The 23,994-nt window shown below is 39.7% G+C and overlaps 2 protein-coding genes across 2 annotated transcripts in view; both read left to right on the forward strand.

Annotated features, from left to right (window-relative positions):
• LOC140235688 (NADH-cytochrome b5 reductase 3-like) overlaps positions 1–11,165 on the forward strand; it is a 28,499-nt gene extending 17,334 nt beyond the window's left edge. Inside the window, exons 3-9 of the mRNA XM_072315708.1 lie at positions 17–89; positions 759–865; positions 3,850–3,979; positions 6,632–6,715; positions 8,050–8,135; positions 8,877–8,976; positions 10,720–11,165. Coding sequence (XP_072171809.1) covers positions 17–89; positions 759–865; positions 3,850–3,979; positions 6,632–6,715; positions 8,050–8,135; positions 8,877–8,976; positions 10,720–10,892 — 753 coding nt within the window. The 3' untranslated portion in view covers positions 10,893–11,165. The remainder of the gene's footprint in view (positions 1–16; positions 90–758; positions 866–3,849; positions 3,980–6,631; positions 6,716–8,049; positions 8,136–8,876; positions 8,977–10,719) is intronic.
• Positions 11,166–19,377: 8,212 nt separating this feature from the next.
• Positions 19,378–23,800, forward strand: LOC140236195 (uncharacterized). Its single transcript, XM_072316163.1, has one exon. The coding sequence runs from the start codon at positions 19,402–19,404 to the stop codon at positions 23,656–23,658; it is 4,257 nt and encodes a 1,418-aa protein (XP_072172264.1). The 5' UTR covers positions 19,378–19,401; the 3' UTR covers positions 23,659–23,800.
• Positions 23,801–23,994: the final 194 nt, after the last annotated feature.

Raw genomic sequence — 23,994 nt, forward strand, 5'->3', positions numbered from 1 at the left:
TGTTGTGTGTGTGCAGGAAATCAGTCATGACACGAGGCGCTTCCGGTTTGCTCTGCCAACCAAAGACCACATCCTCGGGCTTCCAACAGGTGAGGAACCTTAAATATGCACTCCATTTCGCCCCCCTTCCATTGTCCCTGCCCCTCATCCAGTCCCCACCCCCTCCCCCCATCGTCCCCATCCCCCTTCCAGCATCCCCTCTGCCTTAGAGAGAATTCATGGATTGGCAATGATAATGATAAAAATATCAAAATATAGAAATTACTGGTCAAAAACAGACATTACTTGTCAATCGTCTTGACGCTTGATTACGTTTTAAATAAGATGGATAGTCCTATCTGTGATATGCCCCACTTCATTAGGAATTTATGTGGGGGAATGATAATAACATATTAACTTTAAAACTACTGGAAATAAGGCATCAGCCATATGTAGTTTTGACCTTAAATTAGGGTTTTAGATAATAAATGCACTGACTTTAATGTTGACCCCCTACATCATTGAAAATGGAGGGGACTTGTGGTTTGATGCTGATGATATTGACTTTGAACCTTCTGCATAGCAAAGGTCATCATCTCTGTCAAATCATGATTCTTACGAGCATGCGAGCTATACAGTGTGTTTTCATCTAGTACTGTTTGTGCTACTACTACCGCCATCTCGCTATTATTCGGGAACAAACATGTATGGTGTCTATGCAGTGGTACATGATGTTTGCCTCTTTCCTGTACCGATCCTTCCTCTTCCACTCCTTGTAGGTCAGCACATCTACCTGACGACCCGCGTGGACGGCAAGCTAGTGGTCAGACCCTACACTCCGGTCAGCAGTGATGACGACAAGGGCTACGTGGATCTCGTCATCAAGGTAAAAATGAAGTCATGGGTCATCGGACATCAAATTGAGACGTTGTAGCATTGGTCAACAGAATAAAAGGAGAAGTATCACAATGCTGATTGCAATCATAGGGTTATATACTGACTGCCTATAGAGGGCAGACTCTGTAAATGTCTGTGATCTCAAGGAGACTTCAAATTGCCTGTCTTTTGTAATTACTAACTTTGCTCTACTCTCTTGTTCTCAGAGCCCTCACAGAACAGTTGTACAGGGCATACTTGAACTTTTAAACTGTAATGCGAGTCCATACCTCTTGGCTCCTCATTGGCTTCAGTGATGTGTTACTTGGTCTGCACCCACTTCGTCTAATACCCATTTACGTAATCTCAGCCCACTTGGTATAGTCTGTTTCGTCTACAACAGTTCACCTAATGACCATAGTCTGATTGCCACTTAGCCTCATTACATGTACATGTACCTGTTGGTCTACTTCCAGATGGGCTATGCCCATTTTGTCTAATGCCCACATTTCATTAGACAAAATGGGGGGAAAATAGGAGACAAAACTGCAGTTAGACCATTTGATCATTAGATGAATGATAATTTAATAGCCATAGGCCTTCTGGGCATTCAACAAAATTGATAGTAGACCAAATGGAGAAGTGGGAACTGGGAAGTAGACCTTCTGATTTAACGAATGTTTTTAGGTCAGCCGAAAATAAGGGACATTTCCTTTCTGGCTGCTGCCTACCATAGCAATTCCTTTTACACTGTTTAACTGATATTTTTATGCCTCCGCCACGAAGTGGTGCCGGAGGCATTATGTTTTCGGGTTGTCCGTCCGTCCGTCCTTCCGTCCGTCCGTCCGTCCGTCCCTCCTTCCGTCCGTAATGAATTTTGTGGACAAGGTAACTATCAAAACCTGTTGAGGTATCCTAATGAAACTTGGCATGTATGTGTATTAGGGGGTGAAGTTGTGCCTATCAACTTTCGGGTGCACATGCTCAAGGTCAAAGGTCAAAAGGTCAAGGTCAAATACATAAAATTTCACTATTTCCACCATATCTATTGAATGCCTGAAGATATTTTCTTGAAACTTAGTGTATACATGTATTACCCAATTAAGATTCTCTGGTGAAAGTTTGGGTCATGAGGTCAAAGGTCAAAGGTCAAAAGGTCAGGGTCAAATACATAAAATTTCACTATTTCCACCATATCTATTGAATGCCTGAAGATATTTTCTTGAAACTTAGTGTATACATGTATTACCCAATTAAGATTCTCTGGTGAAAGTTTGGGTCATGAGGTCAAAGGTCAAAGGTCGAAAGGTCAAGTAAAAATATTAAAACTTCTTTTTTTTTCTCCATACCTTGGAAAATTGTTCAAGGTATCTTCATGGAACATAGTATATGCATATACTGACTGGAATTGATTATCTAGAGAATGTAGGGTTCATGGGTCAAAGGTCAGGGGTCAAAGGTCAAGTGCAACACTTCAAAATTTTACTATTTCCCTCCTATCATGCAATGCCTGCAGGGTTATTTTTTTACACTTGGTGTATGCATACATGTGTAACCTAATAGAAATTCTCTGGAAAGTTTTTTTTTTCTTTTCTTTTCTTGCCTCAAAGGTCAAAAGGTCAAAGATCAAGTGAAAGTGCTGAACTAACTTTTTCCTCCATATCTCGGAAGTGGTTCAAGTTATCTTGAAACTTAGTACATATTATGCATGTTCTACCTGAAAGTGATTATCTTATGAATTTTAGGGTCAAGGGCCAGATGAAAATGGTAACAATTTACTATTCAATTCAGAAATTGCACTTTTTCTCCACACCTGTACCTTGAAAATTACTCAATGCCTAAATGTATGAATGGGTCAAAGTCGAGTTAAAGTCCTTAAATCCCTAGATACATGCTCTCCTATTCATCCAATTAAACCTAGGTCAAGGAATGTGAACATTCAACACATTTGTGACAAACTTGTCATTTCAATATTTTGCCAATTTTGTGAAAATGTAATCACACATTGTCCACATGTACTATCTAGACCTATTGGGAAAATCATGCATTATGGCGGAGGCATACCAGTCGCCAAAGCGACATTTCTAGTTGTAATTGTATTCTAATGTTGTTGTATGTGTTTGATTTTATATCTGCTTTGCTTGGTGAAATAAAGAAACTTGAAACTTGAAACTTGATATTAGGCCAAGGGGCAATAGGCCTTGCTCAGCGTACACACAGAGCAGTTTACAAGGCGAACTGCAAGTAAGCACACTAGTACCTACGTATGTACTAGCATAATTTCTTTGATTGCAATAAACCAAAACCAGAGCTGCCACATGTCCCAGATTCTGCAAGAGGATCCCAGAAAAATTGCTTAAATCTTTACAGCTTTAAAAAAAAAAAAAAAAAAAATCCTACCTGATCTTGAAATTATTGTAGCGTTATATTTAAATTTGGTAACACACAAGTATCCCCTTCCCACAGTCCCCATCCCCATTCAGCTTTGTGGAACCCTAAATGAGATTTGATTATTTAAAGTAATAAAGTCAAAAGTAAATTTTTAAACTAAATGGAAACTTGTATGCATAACAAAGAATAGTATTCAAAATGGAGAACTCAAGCTAGATACAGTAGTCTGGCAAGTTGGTGAATGTAAAATCTTTGCTTTTGTTTTAATAGCATGTTTAATGGCAAATTTATCAACAGTGACTCTTTATATTTACATGAAGAAAGCAGTACAAAGTAAAAAGGAAAAATGACTAGAGTTGAACAGTTCATGTAATTTGAAGATTTGATTCAGATACTGTTTGATACACCATGCATTTTGCAGGTCTTTATTTTTGCAAATTTGGGAAATCAGACTGGCACATGTACATTTCTCTGTCCGCAGCTTTACTTCATGATTGCAAATCTAAACACTTGCAAAGCTTTTGGGATGTCCAGATTTGCACACATTTAGACTCACAAAATGTACAACATATAAGGCGCCTTATATAATCTTTTTCATCCAAGGTGTACTTCAAGAATGTCCACCCCAAGTTCCCTGAGGGAGGCAAGATGTCTCAATATTTGGAGGCTCTTCCCATCATGGACGCCATCGACTTTCGTGGTCCCAGTGGTCTCTTGGTCTACGATGGCAGAGGTAATGAAACCATTCCCTGCAGGGCTAGACCTGTGAAAGACCATAAAAATTGACAGATCTCTCAATGATCTGCGGGGTTTTAAAGGTAGGGGATACCTTTTACAGACCTCCCAAAATGCAGCAAAACATTAGATATGAACCTCAGGGGACTTGTTTAGGCCACTGCTGAGAAATTTGGAAGTCAACAGTTATCTACAATTTGAATAATGCACAAAACTCAACTACTCAGTAGTTCTGTGTGTCAGCCACACTTAAGCCTTTTTGTTGCAGTCTTCTGCATTTTTTTTTATCTATAAACACAAATCTAAAAGTATAAGAGCTGATGTAATAACATATAGAGTGTGTGGCAAGAATGCTTATAGAAATGTTTGTAAGTTTTGATGAACTTTCTTCACAAAATATACATGATGGACACACATGCAGTGCATTGGTCTGCAAAGGCAGCCTAGTAATGTACTGGAATTTACGGTGAGCCCCGAAAAAAATTCAATTCAAAATCTGACGGTCAATAAAAATGTACTAAATGTTACCTTCCACTTTCAATACTTTATGGGAGTTTCTAAAATGATACTCTCTTCAACATACCACTGTGTTTATACAACTCTTCATTTAAGGCATGCAAATGGGATTCCCTACCTTTAATGATTGCTGTCTCATGTTTCAGGGAATCTTGTGGTCTCCGTGGTCTCAAAAAAAAAAAAAATTAAAGGGTCCAAAATCATCTTTCATTAAAATGACCTTTCAGTGATGTTGAAACAATGGAATAACATTAAGAGATCCAAATTTGAATGCCTACACCCTAGCCACCTGCAACTCTAGACTATAATGCCACTCGGTTTTAGCCATATCTGCAAATTCAGAATGCACTTTTAAGACAATTTTGGAACATTTGGAAATTGTCCTCAGTTGTTACAATTTGTTGTATAGAGTACATGTATTTTCTATTAGTGCTGCAGTATAGTTGTACCTTGTATAGCAGATCCAAATGCTTGCTAATAATGAATAGTGATAATGATACAGATTTCATTTTTTTTTTTTAAGTTAAAAAATTTAAAGTGTCCAATTTCCCGAAGTTAAACAGTGGAACAAACTAATCATTGAAAAGCTGCTGTGAGACCGTGTTTTCCTTGAGGACATCGATAGTGGAGTAATGAGGGAAATGTTTGTTTTGAGAAGCGGTGATAGGGATAAATTGTGTTTAGAAAGAAAACAGTGTGATGCAAGCTACATAGGTCGCATAGCCAGGGTGGCTTCCCGGAGGTGCCTCTGTGATTACTGCTATGTAAAGCCTAGCAACAAAAGATTGCCAGAACTTTTTGATATTTGTCATGGGCTCAGTTTTTTCTTAGAGTTCCATTAGTTATACAGTCAAACCTGCCTTAGCGGCCACCTCTCTATAGCGGCCACCTGTCTATAGCGGCCACTGAAAAATCCCCCCGAGAGAAAAGCAATGTTAAAGACCCTGTGTATAGCGGCCTCCTGTCTAACGCGGCCAGCGGCCACAAATTTTGTTTCCCGCGGTAGATTTTAACCTGTCTATAGCGGCCAAAACTCCGATGGAGCAGTAGCCGAGCCGATAATTCAGCGTGTTTTTCTGCTTGTTAGCCGTGCCAGTCATTCCTGGGCAACGTTCAGTGATCGCCACCGTTGCATTCATCACTTGTTCAGTCACAATAAGGCACTAGTGTTAAGCTTTCTTCATGACTGTGCACATGCTACATGTACTGTGCAACAATTTCATAAACACCGGCATTGTTCTATGCATGATACACACATGCGCATACGTACACACATACATGTACATGTACATGTAAGTATATATAGATGTATACAACGATGATACATGTTACCTGTCTATAGCGGCCAGCTGTCTATAACGGCCACTTTCCCCGTATCCCTTGGGTGGCCGCTATAGACAGGTTTGACTGTACTTTGTGTAGAGATCTGTTGACATTAAATCACACTGGTTGATTTGGTTGGTGATCCCTTCACCCTAAAAATGGTCTTTCTTTGGTTAACCAAAATACCACTTTAATTCAATGAAAAGAGTACAACTTTCGCTTCTTGATTCCTTGGCCAAAACAAAAATTAGGTAAAGATTTGAAAGTTTATATGGACTTGGGACGAGGACATCAGTTCATCAAGCATATATACATGTGTGTTTTTCATGACTATTGATATTGCTGTTTGGTAAAAACCTGAAGCTTAACAGTTTCACAATCTTTTTACTTCATGTCCATTCTTGATGATACTTCTTCCAATGTTTCGATATAACGAGGAGGTCGTGACCAAGCAGTTTTCCTAGTTATAGCCAATATCTCTTGAGATAAAGAAGCATGCTTGGAAGGAACTTTGGGACCGTGAAAGTTTCCTCGTTATAACCGATAGCTTGTTACAGCAGTGTTCGTTATATCGAGTTTCCCCTTTATGATATATGAACTAGATTATACCCACATGCATTGAAGCAATTTTGGTGTGGACTTGCAGTTAAAATACATGGTTGGTTCACAACAACTGGTCAAGGAAATGGATTGAATTAGTGTTGAAATTTCTGGAATAAGGAAACACAGGAAGATGTAGTTAGCCTTCCAGTTGAGGCCATGTAGGAAGGAATAATTTCCTAATTCTTTGTTTCCTTTCCGCCACATCCAGGCACATTCAGCATCAGGCCAGATAAGAAGTCAGCACCTGAGAAGAAGACTGCCAAGAATATTGGCATGATTGCCGGAGGAACAGGTTTGTAAAGCAGTGAAACATGCCTCATCTGTGAGTCGCTTCTCAATTTACCGAGGCCATCACATTCAAGCGACGACTGATTCAAAATCTTGCCTACAAAGCCATGCATGCATGCATGATTGAGAATTATATTTCATGCCGGCACGCCATTTGTGCACTATTTATTCAAATCTCTTCTTTTCTTTTCTTTCTTTTTTTTAGCAGCCATGAACCAACTTCAAATGCCTTCTTTGGAACTCACCTCAATTATGTATGAAAGAATAAAGTAGAATTGAGTCAAAAGGGGCCTGAGCTTTCGATCCTAGCAGAATCTTCGTCAGAAGCAAAATGACAAACAGGCAGGGAAAGCAATCACATAATACAAAAAGAACTTCACACAACAAGAACAGTCAGGGACAGGCTAGGGACACAGAACAGAGAAAACAAAAGGAGAAGGTAGGAGGTCATGGGCAAGGAGCCCAACAGGTATAAAAGGGAGGGGGATTAGAGCAGGAGGGTGGACAGACAAAAGGCAGAGGGGGACAGACAGACAAAAGGCAGAGGAGGGTCAGTAATGACGCTGAGGACCAAGGGGGGAACCATAGAAGGAAAATGATAAATAGGGAGGCAACATCAAACAAGATAAGGAACAACAGACGGATTAAGATAGGAAACGAGTGAAATGGCAACAGCAAAGGGAAGGGGGGGGGGGTGGGCTGAGCACACATTGAGCCCTAATAAGGTGTACCAAGAGGAGGCAACTAAATGAAAGTGAGAGTCTACAAACGAATGCAAGTAATCAAACATATCAAAATATGAATACAGAATAATAATACTAATAATGATAATGATATTGATGAAAGAAATTAAAATGATAATAATTAAAGCACATAGTTATGTGAAAGGGGGGGGGGGGGGGCACAGAATCCAAGGGGAAAAGAAAGGTAAATTTAGATAGGCATGCATAAATGGACATAATTAGCACAAATATGTATGATACACAAACAAAAACAAAGAATAAAGTAGAAATAAATAGCTGTTGGAAAACAAAAAACTGCCTATAATGCACTAGTAGTGAACTAGTGGAGTAAAATAGAGTCAAAGGGGGCCCAAGCTTTCTAGCGGAATCTTTGTCAGAGGCAGAAAGGCCTTACTCTGGGGATCATTTATGCATCTGGTAAAGATTCTACTGGAATGAAAAGGACATTTTGGAAAAATTCAGCCTGAGTTTTTTTACAGTAAATAATACCTTTCCGTTTTACAGTGAAACTGAGTACCAGTGCGGATATCATTTGTGCCGTAGACCTTTGACCTTTCTGCTGTTAACCTTTGACTTTTCTGCTGACCTTGACCAGGTATTACACCCATGCTCCAGCTGATCCGCCACGTCTTCAAAGACAGCGAAGATGAGAGTAACCTATGGCTCCTCTTTGCTAATCAGGTGGGTTATCAGACTCCTGGGTGAGCTTGGGTGTGTCCATCTTCTGGATGGAATAAAGAGACTTTACTTGAGATATAAATATAAGTAGGTTGATAGATAGATAGATAGATAAATAGATTGATAACAGACAGACAGACAGATAGATAGATAGATATATTGATAGATATGTGAGATTCCAACTTCACTGTCAACAATTCTTTGCATTTGTTTGGTCTTGATTCATTCATGGAGGTGAGATGGTAAGCTGAGAGCCAGAAGGGCACAATCACGTTCTAAGATTAGAGCGAAAATAAAAACTTAACATTTTTTTTAGTGAAAAAAAAATGTATATAATAAAAAATGGGTACATTTAAAAGTGTTGCTCCAAATATAGGATACGTAAATAGCACCCTTGTGGTTTTGATTTTTAACATTTTACCAAAAAAAAATGAAAATAATTTAAATCAGACACAATTATGCAGAGGAGATCAAGTTCTGCAACATCATACCAATAACTCAATACGCCCAAATTGCAATAAAGCCCTTTTGGTGATCAGCAGACGTGATGACAAAACTATGGGGCGTCAAGTATCGCATGGCCTATTTCATTGTGTTATCAGTCATTATTTTCATCGATGAAATGTTGTCATTTGTCAATGAAATATTGTCATTTCGTCAGTGAAATGTCATTTCGTTCCAAACAAAATGTAGTTATTTTATATATAATGAAATATTGTCTCTTTCTGTCCTTTTCATGCTCAGACGGAGCAAGACATCCTGCTTCGCAAGGAGCTGGAGGAGGTGAAGGAGGATCAGCCAGACCGCTTCCACCTCTGGTATACCCTGGACCGGCCCCAGGAAGGTGAGGAGAGGGGGGGATGAGGAGGGCAGAGCTTGGTTCTGATCACATAAATGCTTCGGTTGGAAGATATGAGTGCATTACAGGGAACGATTTTCCTGGTGCTGTACGAGCTGAAATTTTCGCGTACAGATATTTTCGCGAATTGCTACTTGGAGGACATTCACGTGTCGTTAATTTCGCGGTTCAAGGGTCTAACTGAACTTAGTTATTCACCCGTTCTTATTTTTGCGTGTGTTATTTTCACGGTTCAAAGGCGATTTGCGAAATTCGCGAAACTAGAATAAAACCACCATGAAAATTTCAGCTCGTACAGTGTCGCATCGCAATTTGCTATGCATTTTTTCACCACCACTACACAACCTAACTTTTGTGTAGCAGTTTTCTTCCATAGAAGTGTACAGGATACCATTTGGAATATTGTTAATCAGCTGAAATTACTAATCTAATTCAAGTAGGAAAATCATTCCCTGCATCAGGAGTATGCATGTAAGAGGCAAATTAAATGTATGCCCGAAAAGTTTGGGGAAACTCATGTTGTTGGAAACTTAACTACGTAAATAGAAGAGATTGGATACATAGCACTTGAGAAATAGAGTTGGCTTTCTCATTATTCCTAAACATACAGTGATGATTCAGCCCTAATACTGTTCAGGTGTCAAAAAAATTATGTGTGTGCTGTTGAATACAGCCGTCTCCGTGAGGTTGTAAAAAGTGCAAACCAGTTGAAAGCTTGTCAGGTATAGGTTAACGTCACTCCATCTCATTGGGATAAATGTGCTTTCTTCTTTGTTTGAAACTTTGATATTGTAAATCATATACAGTGCACTCCCGTTACAACGAACACGGTTATAACGAAATTTCGTTAGAATGAAGTAAAACTTCTGGTCCCAAAATTATCGCCATTAAAGTCCATGGTACAAAATTCGCTTATAACGAACACGGTTATAGCGAAATTTTCGTTATAACGAAGTCTTTTCCGAGCACCACTGACAAAGAAAAACAAAAGAAATGTGCTCCGTTATAACAAAATGCAGATTGCTTTCAAAAATATGTAGCAGAACAAGGCATTTACAGCGTCTCTGCATGGGCGAACGCGTCACATTACTGTGTGTTCGCTTGGTGTGTCACGCAGTTTCCGAGGGGAACTTGCGTTATTGTAATACAATAATCTGAAATTGATTAACTATTTGTTTTATTGTTCACATAGCTTTCCAGTGTATGACGAGTATTCAACAAACAGAATATCATATGTGCGTGGCTTCCTTGTTTTCGTTATATATTGTATTTGTTCGGTTATAACAAAATTTCGTTATAACGAAAGAAAACTTCCTTTCCCGAGCATTTCGTTATAACGGGAGTGCACTGTACATTGTAGAATTTGTATGATTTTAGTGAAAGTTTCTCCTTTCTTTTTTTTTTCATATGACTCTGTATCAACAAAATGAACCTTAGTATTGATCATTTAACTCCTGTTACAACGACGTTCTCGGGACTGGCAGTTCTGTATTTCTTACTTCTGTTCTATCAAAATTTTGTTATAACCAAACAGATATGCACATGTAGAGGCTATAATTTTGGGACACAAATTTTTACTTCCTTCTATCTGACATTGCGTTATAACTGTGTTCGTTGTAAGAGAAGTGCACTGTATATTAAATTCTCCTTAGAGTTCTGTCTGTGCAGGTACTAATCTTTCACCCTCCCCCCCCCCCCCCCTTTTTACTCTCATCCAATCACACTCAGGCTGGGAGTACAGCTCTGGGTTTGTCAACGAGGAGATGCTGAAAGCCCACATGCCACCGCCGGGCGACGATACCCTCATCCTCATGTGTGGCCCGCCTCCGATGATCGACTACGCCTGCATGCCCAACCTGGAGAAGCTGGGCTACACCAAGGAGATGAGGTTTGCCTACTAAGAAGGCCTTGTTCATTGCGTGCCTGACCACACCCTGCCCCACCCTGCCCGCCCTGCCCTGCCCATGTTCCTGTGGTGGTAGAAGATGCCCTGGAGGGCAAGGGGTCTGTTTTATATCATTAATATAGGAGAGTTCCCTTTACAGTGGAGTTTGCCTTGGTATATTCATTTTCAGAGAGGTACTGGACAGGTAACATCCTGTTCTGAAGGAGATGTTCTTCTTCCCTATAACTTTAAAGACCCGGTAGCATTGGGATGCCATGGGATGGGAAGACTTGCCCAGCTCGGATATATTAGAGAACTCCCTTTATGAATTGCATATAGCTTTATCACAGATTTCTCTACAGTATGTCCAAAAAAAAAAATTCCAATTGATTTTTTGCATGATAACTTCCAATATGAGTTAACTGTCTGAATGCTATATCAAGGTCTAAAAATATAACATCTTACCTATATTTTGCAGAAAACCCCATTCAATTTGGTTAAGTGGTCACAGAGAAATGTGAATCATTGTGAAGCATGTTTTGGATGTGTGATTCTTCCAAGTTTAGCACTTTGATGCTTTTTGAACTACATATCAATGTGTGAAAACAATGGACAGAACTTGGAGGGAAGGGATTCCTGACGTGATTCAATAGATCCTAATTTCTCTTTGACCACTGAAGCAAATCGGATGGGGCTTTCAGCAAGATATGGGTAATAAGTTAAGTTTCATACCCTGAAATTGCATTTGGATTGTTTCACTATTTTTAAAGTTATCATTGCGGAGGGTCCCGTTATAATTTTTTGGGACATATGGTATGTCCCTGTTAGCAAACACACAGCCAAAAAACAATCTTGACTGGAGTGGACCATTACAAATGAGTGTAGTCCTTTATGCACATATTCGCTGATGAGCTCTATTCATGGTTTTCCAAAGTTCCCTGATGGGAAATCACATGAAGATCAATTCAGTCACACCACCCATTTTTCCTTTCGCTACCAAGTCTTAAAAGTTTAGAGGATATTTGACAGTGCAGTTGAGTTTTTAGATTGAAAAGTCAAGACTTCTGTACTTTTCATGCCATAAGAAAAAGGATTGAGAACACTTTCATGAATTCAAAGTTTTGAGTGCCTCGTCCTTTCACCTTCAGAGTGATTTGTTTCATTTTGTTTGTTTTTTATTGTAGAACTACTGACTTACTACATGTATGAAATGTTGGTACGTGTATATTGTTTGCTAGATAAGGCAGCATGGTTTCCGAGCTACAGAAAGCTTTTGTCTTTTCAATATCTCATGCAGTGATTATAAAGAAGAGCTCTACATGTAGCTTTAAACTGGAATGTATTCTTCTATTCACCTTGTTTTGCTCCTGGGTACCATCAAGATGATAAGAATCAAAGTTTTCCTATGTTGGCCTCCCTCTGCATTTCAAAGGAGTGTTGAAAAATGTTGCGTATCTAAGCGACAGACTGCTATACTGTATGCACCAGTTATCTTGAAGGTATTGTATTTTTGCAAATTTCATAAAAGTTGGGTGTTTTTCCTGGAATTTAAGATTGTACGAAAACATTAACTCTGATCCCAGCATGAATGCAAATTGTTGTAAAGTCATGACTCACAAAAAGAATAGACTCATTAAATATATGACGTATAAGTACATTTGATCCTCCCTTAGTTGTATCACTTTTTAATGTAGAGTGTGAGGTTGAAGAAATATCTCAAGTGAAACACATGCACATCTGAATTAACATGAGTGACCAAAATTGTACAAAACTTATGTCAATCCCTGTTGTACTGTCATATAAAACTATTAATTTGAAGAATAGCTAGTATAGCTTTCCAGACTTTCTCTGGTAGATGGAGTAAACATGTAGAAGGAAGCATACCAATGTTTAGAATGTGTGTATTTCAGGCTGCGGGACCCTAAATTTTAAACAGGGATTTGTGGTTTCAGCCGTTTTAGGGAGTATTGGCCTACTACAGGCAGTTTGGAGCCCGTTCTCCTGCTTGAGATTTAATTTCTCCCGCCCTGGCTCTTTGTCTCCCGTTAGAAAGGATTTCTTACTTATTTCTATCGTACTGTACGTTGAAAAAATAAACCTTAGATAGCACCAGAGAGCATCTACAACCCTAGAAACTTCGCACCCGTCAAGTTGGAGTCTCCCGTTTGCTAGGGGTTTCAGGTGGGAGAATCTCCAGATCAGTAGGTGCTTTGGGTTGGAGTCTCTGTGAACACAATGTGCAAAAGTGTACCAGTCTTGGCTGTATTTCAGACAAATGATTTGAATATGTTTTTTCTTGTCGACTCAATGTTGTTTTTAAAATGCATTACAGTAGGACATTGATTATCCACCCACGGCGGGCATCTGCAAAATCATCGATTTGGCCGGATAATTGAGGTCCTACTGTATTCGGTTGTGAAATTTTGTGTGTCAAGCAATAATTTAAAGTTTTGTATTGAACCTTGTTTTTGTGTTTTCACTGAATGATACAAAAGAGATGAGTATGAGTATGAGTTGGTTTTGTAAAAGGTGCATGTAGAGAGTACAAAAAGATGCTGTAGTCTTGGATACAGGCACTTATGAAGATTTCAGTCATTCTGAAGAAATGAAAAATATGTTAATGGTGTGCAAATGATGTGACTTTCTGAAAGAATGAATAGTTTTAAAACAGTGGATGTCAGTGAATTTCAACTCTGTGGAGAGATGAAAAACTGCATAAAATAATTATCTGATCATTATTATTTTATTTGAAACAGCAAAGAAGTTACAATCAGGCTGTACAAAACCACATTGATTTCAAGGTATTGAGTCAGATTATTTAATATTTGTGTCTTTGATCAGCCAATTAGAAAAATAATTTATCACGACACCTGCACGTGATACTGAGTTTTTATATGGTTTCAAGTTTCCAGAAATGATCCATGAGGGAGTGTTACAAACATTGCCCTCACAAAAAGAACTTGTTCTAGAAATCAAATTTCTACATAGATATGTTCTACATAAATGTGTCTGTAATTGTCTAGGGTACCATATATAAAGTGAATGTGGATTATGCAAATCATGATAAATTCACGGCATGAAATTTTTGCGAATTGTCACTGGCATTCAATGCATGTAGTGTAGAAAAGAACTTTCGTGTGCGTGTGCAGGGCTCACAATTTTGATGCATCAAACATCATTAAACCGTAGTTTTGTTGAATGAAATTTAATGTAAGCTGTAAGTTTACTGTAGATGTAGTAAATTTCAAGGTTGATATTGTTTTCATCGTTGATGAATTTCTGTACTCATTATCACAGTTCAGATGGAGGGATCATGTAATAAAAGTAAGGTACATGGGAAGTTGTTGTCTTTGTTGTTTCTTTGTTTTTCTGCCTAGCTTTGTCTTGTGGCGTCAAACACTTTGAGACTGTTACTGTTATTATTATCATTATTATTATTATTATTATTATTATTATTATTATTATTATTATTATTATTATTATTATTATTATTATTTTCTTATTTGTTTATATGGTAATTATTTATTTTTCAGCCTGTGAAGTAGCTGGTGAGAAATTCACGTTTAACACTGTAATACACATTTTGAGTAAATTTACCTTTTTAAAATGAAGTCAAAAGTAGAAGTTACTGTACATCCAGGTGCTGGCATGTCACAAGCCCAACACCCTCCGATCACACAGGCCACAAGTCATGCCTCTCATGATTCATACTGCTACCATTTACAGAATTGTGACTGTATGATATTTCAGTGCAAAATCTTAGTTTTTGAGGTTGTTGGCAGATGAGATGGTGCATGATATTATCTAATTATCTAGCTTTAATCTCTATAGAGACAGAACATACGTCTAATTTTGGAAGAGCAGTCTAGTGTTTGTCAGTAAAATGCTAGTAAAATGACACCATTTTGAGGGGCATTCCAGACGATTTTCATAATACCATACAATGAAGCACATAAATCAACAACTCCATAAAAGGATTTGTGGAATTTATTGTGGTTCTTGAGCAGAAAAATTAATACAAGTGTACTTTGAGAAACCTTAACCCTAAAAAGACTGGGCTATTTTGATGCCTCCTAGGACGGGGTGGGGCTCATTGGGCCCCCCTAAGACCTTGGCCGTTGACCCGCGCGATCGCAAGGAAAATTGGCACGCGCATAACCCGCAAGGTAATATACAAAACTGAATAGGTAATTATTTTACAAATATTCAAATTTATTTTTAAACAATTAATTTTGCTAATTTATGCATGAATTTAAAAAATGGCTGTAAATCTGTAATTAGGTACTCTGTGTAGGATTCTTATTGAATGTACATTAAAAAAAATGGCGGTATGAAATTTTTTTCTTATGTATTTTGTTTTTAAATTTTATGTATTTCATTGTTTTTGACTTTTTTATTGTTTTTTTCCGATGGAAAATCATCAATGACATTATTTAGATCATACAGAATATGAAATACATTGATTTTGATCAGTAAAGGTAAAAATAATGGTGCATTTATGAATTTTGGTCAGAAACAGAAGTTGCATTGGATTTGTACATGAAATCAAGTTTTTGAGCAATTTCTGGTCTGACATGCACCTACAAAATATTGCGTAGCTGCAGAACCGCGTACCCTTGCGCCTCAAATTTGGTCTCAAAAGTTCTGCAAGACTTAAAAGAAAAAAGTCATGAAACATCGCGGCGCAAGATTTTTATGTTCCAGATTTATCGCGAAAAATGTCGAGGGGGGCCCCAAAAGCCCCCCCCCCCCCCCCGTCTTTTTAGGGTTAAAACAAATTGCACTGAACAAGATTGATGACATAGGAAGTACACATATTTCAGAAATACAGCAGCGTAATTCCATTACAATGCTTGAGAGTTCACCTGTTTAGAATGCATGCCTTTTGTTCTGCTTCCTTGAGCCCCAACTCATGCATTCTTAATCTTATGGTGAGGCTGCCATGTCATCATGGTTCATTCCAGTTTGTTCTAAATTTTGAAAATATTCTTATCTTCATCCCAATTATCGTATACAATGTATTCTGAAACTCTGTCCTCAGTATAAGTAATTTATAGTTGTTCAAATATAAAAATCTGAGAATCATCCAGAGGTCTCCTTAAAGGACAAGTCCACCTTCATATACAAGGATTGAGAGAATGCAGCAATATTAGTAGAACACATCAGTGAAAGTTTGAAGAAAATTGGACAATCCGTTCAAAAGTTACGAATATTTTACACACAAAGTATCTGCGCAGTCACTGTTGGAAGAGAAGACTACTATAACAGTGTATGATGTCACATGCGTACAACTATATAAGGAAAATAAAAAGAGAATTTCACAAAACTTTACTTTTTGAATAAAGTGCACATTCCTTCGACTTGCTACTGACGTATGTTAAGGGTAATATTATTCCCCCTGCCTTCTGAAAGAGAGAAGTCGAGTGTTCTTTTGTTATGCGAGAAAAATGGAAATATGTTGAATTTTCTTTATTCTTTCTTTATATCGTTGTACTCATGTGACATCACAAGCTATATTAGTCTTTTCATCCAGCCGTGACTGAGCAGAAACTTCAAAAAGTCATAACTTTTGAACGCATTGTCCGATTTTGCTCAAACTCTCACTGATATGTTCTTCTAATATCGCTGCATTCACTCAACCCACATGTCTATGAAGGACACTGGTGAACTTGTCCTTTAAAGGCATCCCTTTCCATTTTAAATAGTCTGACACCAAAACATCAAGAATGTTATGATCTAGATTATTCAATTACCAAAGCATGTGGCATCTTTTTATGCTAATCATTACTCCAATCGCATCTTCATCATACCATGAGAATTCTCACACATGATACGACAGCCACGTACAGCTTGTTGTCATCACTGAACCCAATTTGGATTTAGTGAAAGCACCAACATTATTAGCACATATCAGTGAAAGTTTTAGGAAAATTGGACAATCGATGCAACAGTTTTGAATTTTTAAAGTTTTCTTGTTGGAACCACTGGATGAGGAGACTACTGTAGGATAGGTTTCTACAGCATGGGTGCGTCCACCGATGCAACTTCTAATTTACACAGTATAGCCTACTCTCGCAAATCACAAAAATCACAACTTCGACTGGAAGATGTAGATACTTGTACTTCCCTTTTCTCTTTTTTTTTCTGATAGATGGCTAACTAGAAAGCCAGTTTTCTGCGATACTGGTTTATTTCTCATCTAAAACACAAATGAATAACAACAAGCAAATACTTTTCGTATCTTGCACCCGAATTTCATAAAAGTTGATATGATAGCTAATTGGAATGGCAGTTGTCGTGGTGATGGCAAGAATCTGGAACAGCCTCCTGATTGGCTGTTCTATGAGAATATTAAGTTCCAACTGCAGCAAGAGTTGCTATCGGGGCCACGTACGTCATGTAGGCCCTACATGGTTGTACCCCGACCCCGAGTTCGCAGACACAAACCCTTGTTGTTCTAAAGGAGTCTGCGCCAAGACTACATGTACTCACCCGTTGGGACAGCCAGGGCGGTGCGGTGACGCAGATTCATACGACCAACGAGGGTCTATTTAGGTTTGTGCCTGCAAACTACTATGCCAAATTCAAACCTTCAAGCAACACAAGCTATACTTATTTACCATCTTCTGGACTTTTCTCTACATTATGCTAATCACCTAATTATGCCTATGATGTTTTACAAACCGGTGTTTGTAAAAATGGATTCCTGTTGACTCCATTTCTTGAATAGTCTTTGATACACTAAGTAGCCTATATATGAGTCTTTACATAAATCTCAGAATATTGGATATCCAGAGTCGTCATAATTAATGTAGTTCGGGATCAGTGATCAACATACTTATCAAATCCATTTCTTGAAGTCTCTATATAGCTCGTACCTTCATGACTCCGCGGGAACCCTGGTCTACACAGAACACTCAAAAGGCCAGTTTGCATTGCAGTAATTAGCTGAATGTGCTAAATTAGAAATAGTTCCCCTAGGATGCAAGGGTTATTGCCAAGTAACCAGCGTGCAGTTTTCTTGATTACCCGTATTTAACACACACTCACACACATTTTTTTTTTCTGGTCATTATGCAAAATATATATGAGAATCTGTGCCCCATCTTAATAAAGCCTTCAAATCAATCACAAGTCCCCAAATCAATCGCAGCTTGCATTGCAGCACACAAAAAACTTGTGATTGATTTCTATCACAAGTCTTTATAAGACAGGCCCCCGAATGTAAGAACGACCCAAGTCCATTGAAGACCATTTCGAGTAAACTTAAAAAAAAAAAAAAAAAAAAAAAACTTCATATCTTTTTCATTTGTCCAATAATATATGGGAAGGCAACATTCAGCAAATTACAACATATATCATTATGACAATTCACATTTACTTTAATTGTGGAGAGGCCATTTTGTGTGATGGACTTGGGTCGTTCTTTGAATCATATGGACTTGGGTCGTTCTTTGAATCATTTATTGTACATGATATTCTGCTATTATAGAGATAAGAGAAGGATGAGAGAGGGCGCTATAATGTGAATGTAAAAATGACGCAAGTCCTTCATTTTTACATTCATGTAACTCATTCATTTCAGGCATTTCCGGGCGTAATTAGTATCTATCATTTATACACAAGATGAGTCCATGCATAAGCTACAAAATCCCACGTCAAACTGAATTTGGCCAAAAATTGGACTTGGGTTGTTCTTATATTCAGGTCTTCATTATGTGCGCTGTACCATCTATGTTTTAGCTCATATTCAAATCTTACTTTTTGGATAGTTTTTTGTTTATTGTAAAAATCGAAAACTCTTAAGAGTTCAGTGCATGTCCTGCTCAGAGTTCGTTGGACCTGGCATACTGCCTTCGGCAAAGGTTTCAACTTCGTCGTTACGGAGCGGCGGAAAGGAGTACAACTGGCTACTGTATTTAGGTAATAAAATCTGGAACCATGCAGGCCTTGGGACCAGACTTACAAATGGTCTGGAAATCAGACTATGCACATGGTCTGGCAATCAGACTACTAGTATGCACATGGTCTGGAAATCAGACTATGCACGCACGTGCACTCGTGCAGCGCAGTATCAATGGGTCAGGTGCTTTTGTTATGTTTTGTAAACTAAAACTTTTGACCCACCCGACCCGTGTAAAATCTCTGCTGTGTGTGTGTGTACCAATGGGTTTTCGCTCTTTAGTGTGTACATCGACCACCACCAGCTGTGGTGTGCAGTCACGTGTACGGCCGGATTAAGGGACCGCGCGTCATTTGAATCACCGATATACGTAATCTACATTGCATGCAGTTTTACGATTCAAACCACAGGTACAGGTTCAAAAGCTTCAGTGGCGTGAGGACGCGTGTCGGCCGTCCGCTTCTCCGCTCAGCGTTCGGGTTAGCAACCAGCTGATTGCATAGAGACATTTGCTTTTTTTTTCACTATTTCTTTCTCGTCGTTATCATTGATTCATTGACACAGACTGTTCTCCTTTTAAAGACACTTTGAAGCCAGGTAATGCATAGTGAAAGCTGGAAGGATGGCGCAAGAAGGTAAAAGCGGAGATATGAACAGCACATCTAGATCGGAAGTTGAGGTAAGTGTGGTAATGGTGGAGGGTGTGATTTCGAGTGTGACGGTGAAAGAGCCATCTAAGGCTTTGCCTGCGCCTGCGCCTGTGGCCGCGGCGCAAGCTGAGCCTGTGGTCCGTACAGAGCAAGGTCCTATGACGAGGTACTACCACATGTACAAAACGTGGGCGAGGTGTTCTATGGCTACGTGTGATAAGCTGGGAATACGAATGGATGTTCTGCAGCGTGCAGTGACGGCAATCCTAGACAAGACACCGATCGTATGGACCAAGTTGAGTGATGTATATCTTTCAAATGGTGTTGTTTTGGAGTTGCGCACGTGGGTGAAAATGTGGTATTATTATCATGCGACCATGATGTGTGATCTCATTGCAGCGCTGTTTGATGTGGAGATTGATGAGACAGATATGCCAGGACTTCGGAGGAAGGTTGAGAGACTGGTTGAAGAGGATCGAAGGTTGAAGAAAAATAAGAGAGCAAGTGGTGTGGAGATGTTGAGGGTGTTCTTGGAAACCCCTTTTCAGTGGAAAGGTAGAAGAAGTGAAAGAGAAGTTAGAGATGAAGAAAGACAAGAGGGAGAGGGGGAGCAGGAAGGACGGGAAACTGAAGAGTTGGAAAGGATGGAAATAGAAGAGGAAGAAGGAGAGAATGAAGGAGAGGAGGAGGAGAGAAGGGACACCAGAGATGAAGGAAGAACAGAAATGAGAGGAAAGAGAAAAAGTGGGACAAGAGAGGGGCAATCGCAAGATGGGAGAAGAGAGGAAGATAGAAAAAGAACTAGAAGGGAGGGAGGAGGAGGAGGGGCAAGCATATCGGAGCCAGAGGGTGTGCGGTTTGAAAATCAGTTGCCAGACGACTTAGAGGGCGCTCTTCTGGCAATTCAAAGGTTGAGACGGGAACTTGATGATGTTAGATCAAAGTATAAGTCAGAAGTTGGCAGGTGCCAAAATGTGCAAACACAGCTAGAGAGTGTCGAGAGGAAGTTGCAGTTCCAAATGAATTTATCTGCCAAATTGATCGCTGATTGTAAGAAATCTGACAGGGACGTGCGTAAATATCGTCAGAGGAGCACGATAAGACAAAAGGAAGTCGATGTACTCAAGCAAAACCTTAAGGAACTTAAGAAAAAACTAAGAAAATGTGAACAAACATTGCTGGCAAGTACCACCACGAGAAAAACATCGGACGATACCAGTGACAGTGATGCCGAGAGTGTGTGCGAGTACAAGGAGGCATTAGAAAAGTGTAAAGGGGATTTGCAAGATGCTAGGATGACATTAGATAGTACGAAAAAAAAGCTAGAGGATGAAATCAAAACAAAGTTAGTGGAAGCAAAGAAATGTGAGCAAAAGTTAGAGGAGGCAAAGAAATTTGAACAAGCAAGAGCAAAGCTTGAGTCGAAAATCAGTACACTGCGGAAAAAAATAAAAAATTGTCAGAGGCGTGAGAGATACACGATACAAAACAAGGAAAAATTGAAAGAAAAGATGGCTCAAGAGAGTAAGAAACATTCTGCAAAAATTGTCTCTTTGCGGACAGAAGTCAAGAAATTGAGAGAGGAATTAAAAGAGGCACAAAGTTTAATTGGACCTGATCCTGAAAAGGTAGATGTTTCATTCAAACAGCAGAGAATATATAACAGTAATGTGAGGGGTGTCTACCAAGATTTGTTGACTAATCATGGAGTGAGTTCGAGAAACTGCGAGGGAGTCGTTAGGACTGTGTTAGGTGGTCTGACAGACATAAACATGAAGAAAGTTCAACTCCCAAAGAAGACTACTGCAGCCAGCATGTTCTATGAAGGACGAAAAATGACCCAAATACAAGTAGCAAGGGCTTTACAAGAGGAAGGCAATACAACACTATCAAGCGATGGCACAACTAAATTTGGGCACCATTATGCAGCATTTGATATTTACAAGGAGTCAGATGGGGGCAGCTCAAGTATGATGATTGGGATGAGAGAGAGTGTAAGTGGGACTGCCCAAACAACGCTGGACACACTCCTCGGACTCTTGCATGAAATAACTGACATGCCAGGATCAACTCAAACCGTAAACAAGATAATTGCAAATATCAAGAACACAATGAGTGATCGTCATGTGGCAGAAAAAAAGTTCAACAAACTCCTCAAAGACTACAGACAAGACCTTCTACCTGAAATAGTAGATGGATGGGGGGAAATGAACGATGCTGAAAAGGAACAGTTCACATCTATGAACAATTTCTTCTGTGGGTTGCATTATTTAGTTGGATTGGCAGATTATGCAAGCAAGACCATTAAGGCGTGGGAGGAAATGATCTTTGGTAATGACAGAGTTGGAGCCGAGTCACTGGGTGGGATGCATGTTGAGAGTGGTGAGTGTGGGACTGTTCGGTTGGTGCGGACCGTTTGCAAGTCAGTGCAGGATCGAGGATGTGCGAGGTCCGGAAAGCCTGTGGAATTCAGGACTTTCCTGAAGTCAAAGGGTATCGAACATGTTCCTCTTGCACCATTCAAGGGGAACAGGTTTAATATCCTGTTCCACAATGGTGGTGGCGTCTTCTTCCTTCGATCGGAATTGAAGGAGTTCTGTGAAGAGCAGGTGGAAGATCATCTCAAAGCTGTCGGTGCTGACCTGCGCGTGAGCCAATACCTGGCGGCTGCGCGAGCGCTTGGTCTCATTGGCAAGCTTGTGACAGCTCCTCTTTGGCGTGTCATCAACGAGTCGAGCCACATTGCCGAAATGAATCAACAATATGCCGACCTGCACACATGCTTCATTAGGTGGGCTGATGATGCCAGTCAGTTTATGCGCGGTGATGATGTGCTCTTCGAAGGGAAACACAACCCAGATGATCCAGTCTTTAAGTCTTTGGTGACCCCAAATGCAGAACTCGATCAAATGACGAAGCAGGTCCTTGAACTTGTCTTCCTTACTTTCTGCCAGGTCACCGAAAACATGTTGCAAGATCATCTGGGTTCTGGTGAGCACGCCAAGATGGGAGAAGAGCAAGTAAGGGCGACTCAGAGTGTGCCGAGAACAAATGTTGGTGTCGAGCGCGATTTCAGCATGTTGGACAGGTTGATTAATTTGAAGCCTTCTGCAAGTATGTTGGTGTACGAGAGCATCATCATGGGTGTGAAAAATAAGACAAGCGAGTGGAGGAAAGGGCTCTCTGTGACTGACAGGGAAGAGTTGATGGAGTATGCACGAAGAAGTGTGAGGGCGCAGAAAGAGGAGTACGCGAAGCGAGCGAAGCATCTATGGAAAGAAAGAATCGAGAAGCGAAGAAGTATGCAGAAGGCCAAAGAACATGTGGTGACAAAGTGCGTGAAAAGTGAGAAGGTGTACGCTGATGTCATGGCGAAGTGTGGAGGGATCTGGTTGTCGGAGCACGAGGTACATGAGAAGATGCGTGGAGCGTGTGAGGAGGAGTGTGTGGAAATGCTTCAAGCTCAACTGGAAGCTAGGAGACATTTGTTCCAAGAGAAGAATGTGAATGGCAGGTTAAACTTGAGTGAAAAAGGCCGAAAGAAGGGTGTGAAAGAACTGAAAGAGAGTGTACTTCAAATCATACAGGAGGGTAACAAGAGGGGGAAGAGAGTTGAGGATGAACAGGAGGATGACTATGCGCATGCTTGTGCCTCAGATGATAAGATTGGAAAGTACAAGAGTATGGTGGAGGAGAAGAGAAAGAAGACACCTCAGAAGACAACTCAGAATCGAAGGAAGAAGACAACTCAGAGTCCAGGAAAGAAGGAGCAACCGAAGGGTAATGTCACAAACGAGATCAAGTATGAGAACTTGGTAGGGAAAATTGTTGACCATTTAACTACTTTAGATAATGGAGATGAGGGATTGTACAGAGCAACAGTAATCAGCAGGTGTAGGAAAGGTCTAAGATTCATCTACGACAGGGAACCAGAGGATACGTACGACTACACGAGAGCAGAAATTGAAGAGGATCTGCGCAATGGGGACTTAAAGTTAACTCGGCTTGTGATTGGAGACATCATCGGTAGGCGCATAATGCATAGATTTGAGGTAGACAATGATGTAGTTTGGTGTAAGGGAGTCATTTCGTCAGCAACAGAAGGACAGGAGTGCCTTGTAACATATGAGGAGGTTGACGATGATGAAGACGAACTCGAAAGTTCATGGGAGGGGCCTCTGTTAGAGGAGTATGCAAACAATGATGTCAGATTCTTACAACCCGAGTAACCTGTAGCTTAGTGGTGAGATTTCTCTCATCTGTTTTAGGTGCTGCCTTCTGCACTATATCTTGTACATTATTGTGTAACAGTTTTGCCATTCTTGTTTAATAAAACAATAAGGTGACAAATCCAAATTTGTGTCATGAATGTTCATTGCGCAATGTCTTATCAATTTCAGATGGGGTGTTACCTTTTCTTCCAGCCGTCTTCTTTTTTTGCTTTTTTTTTCTTTGCTTTTTTTTTTTGGGTATTCACATTTTGTAGCATTTACACTGTACCACCTTATAGCTCAGCTGATTCTGGTTGATTTCATTGAAACAATCCCATGTTTCTATACAGTCGA

The sequence above is a fragment of the Diadema setosum genome, chromosome 12 (genome assembly GCF_964275005.1).
Source record: "Diadema setosum chromosome 12, eeDiaSeto1, whole genome shotgun sequence".
In the NCBI taxonomy this organism is placed as follows: Eukaryota; Metazoa; Echinodermata; class Echinoidea; order Diadematoida; family Diadematidae; genus Diadema; species Diadema setosum.

Bases quoted from the DNA above. Each gene is read 5' to 3' on its own strand.
- LOC140236195 (XM_072316163.1), top strand. From the start codon at position 19,402: ATGGCGCAAGAAGGTAAAAGCGGAGATATGAACAGCACATCTAGATCG.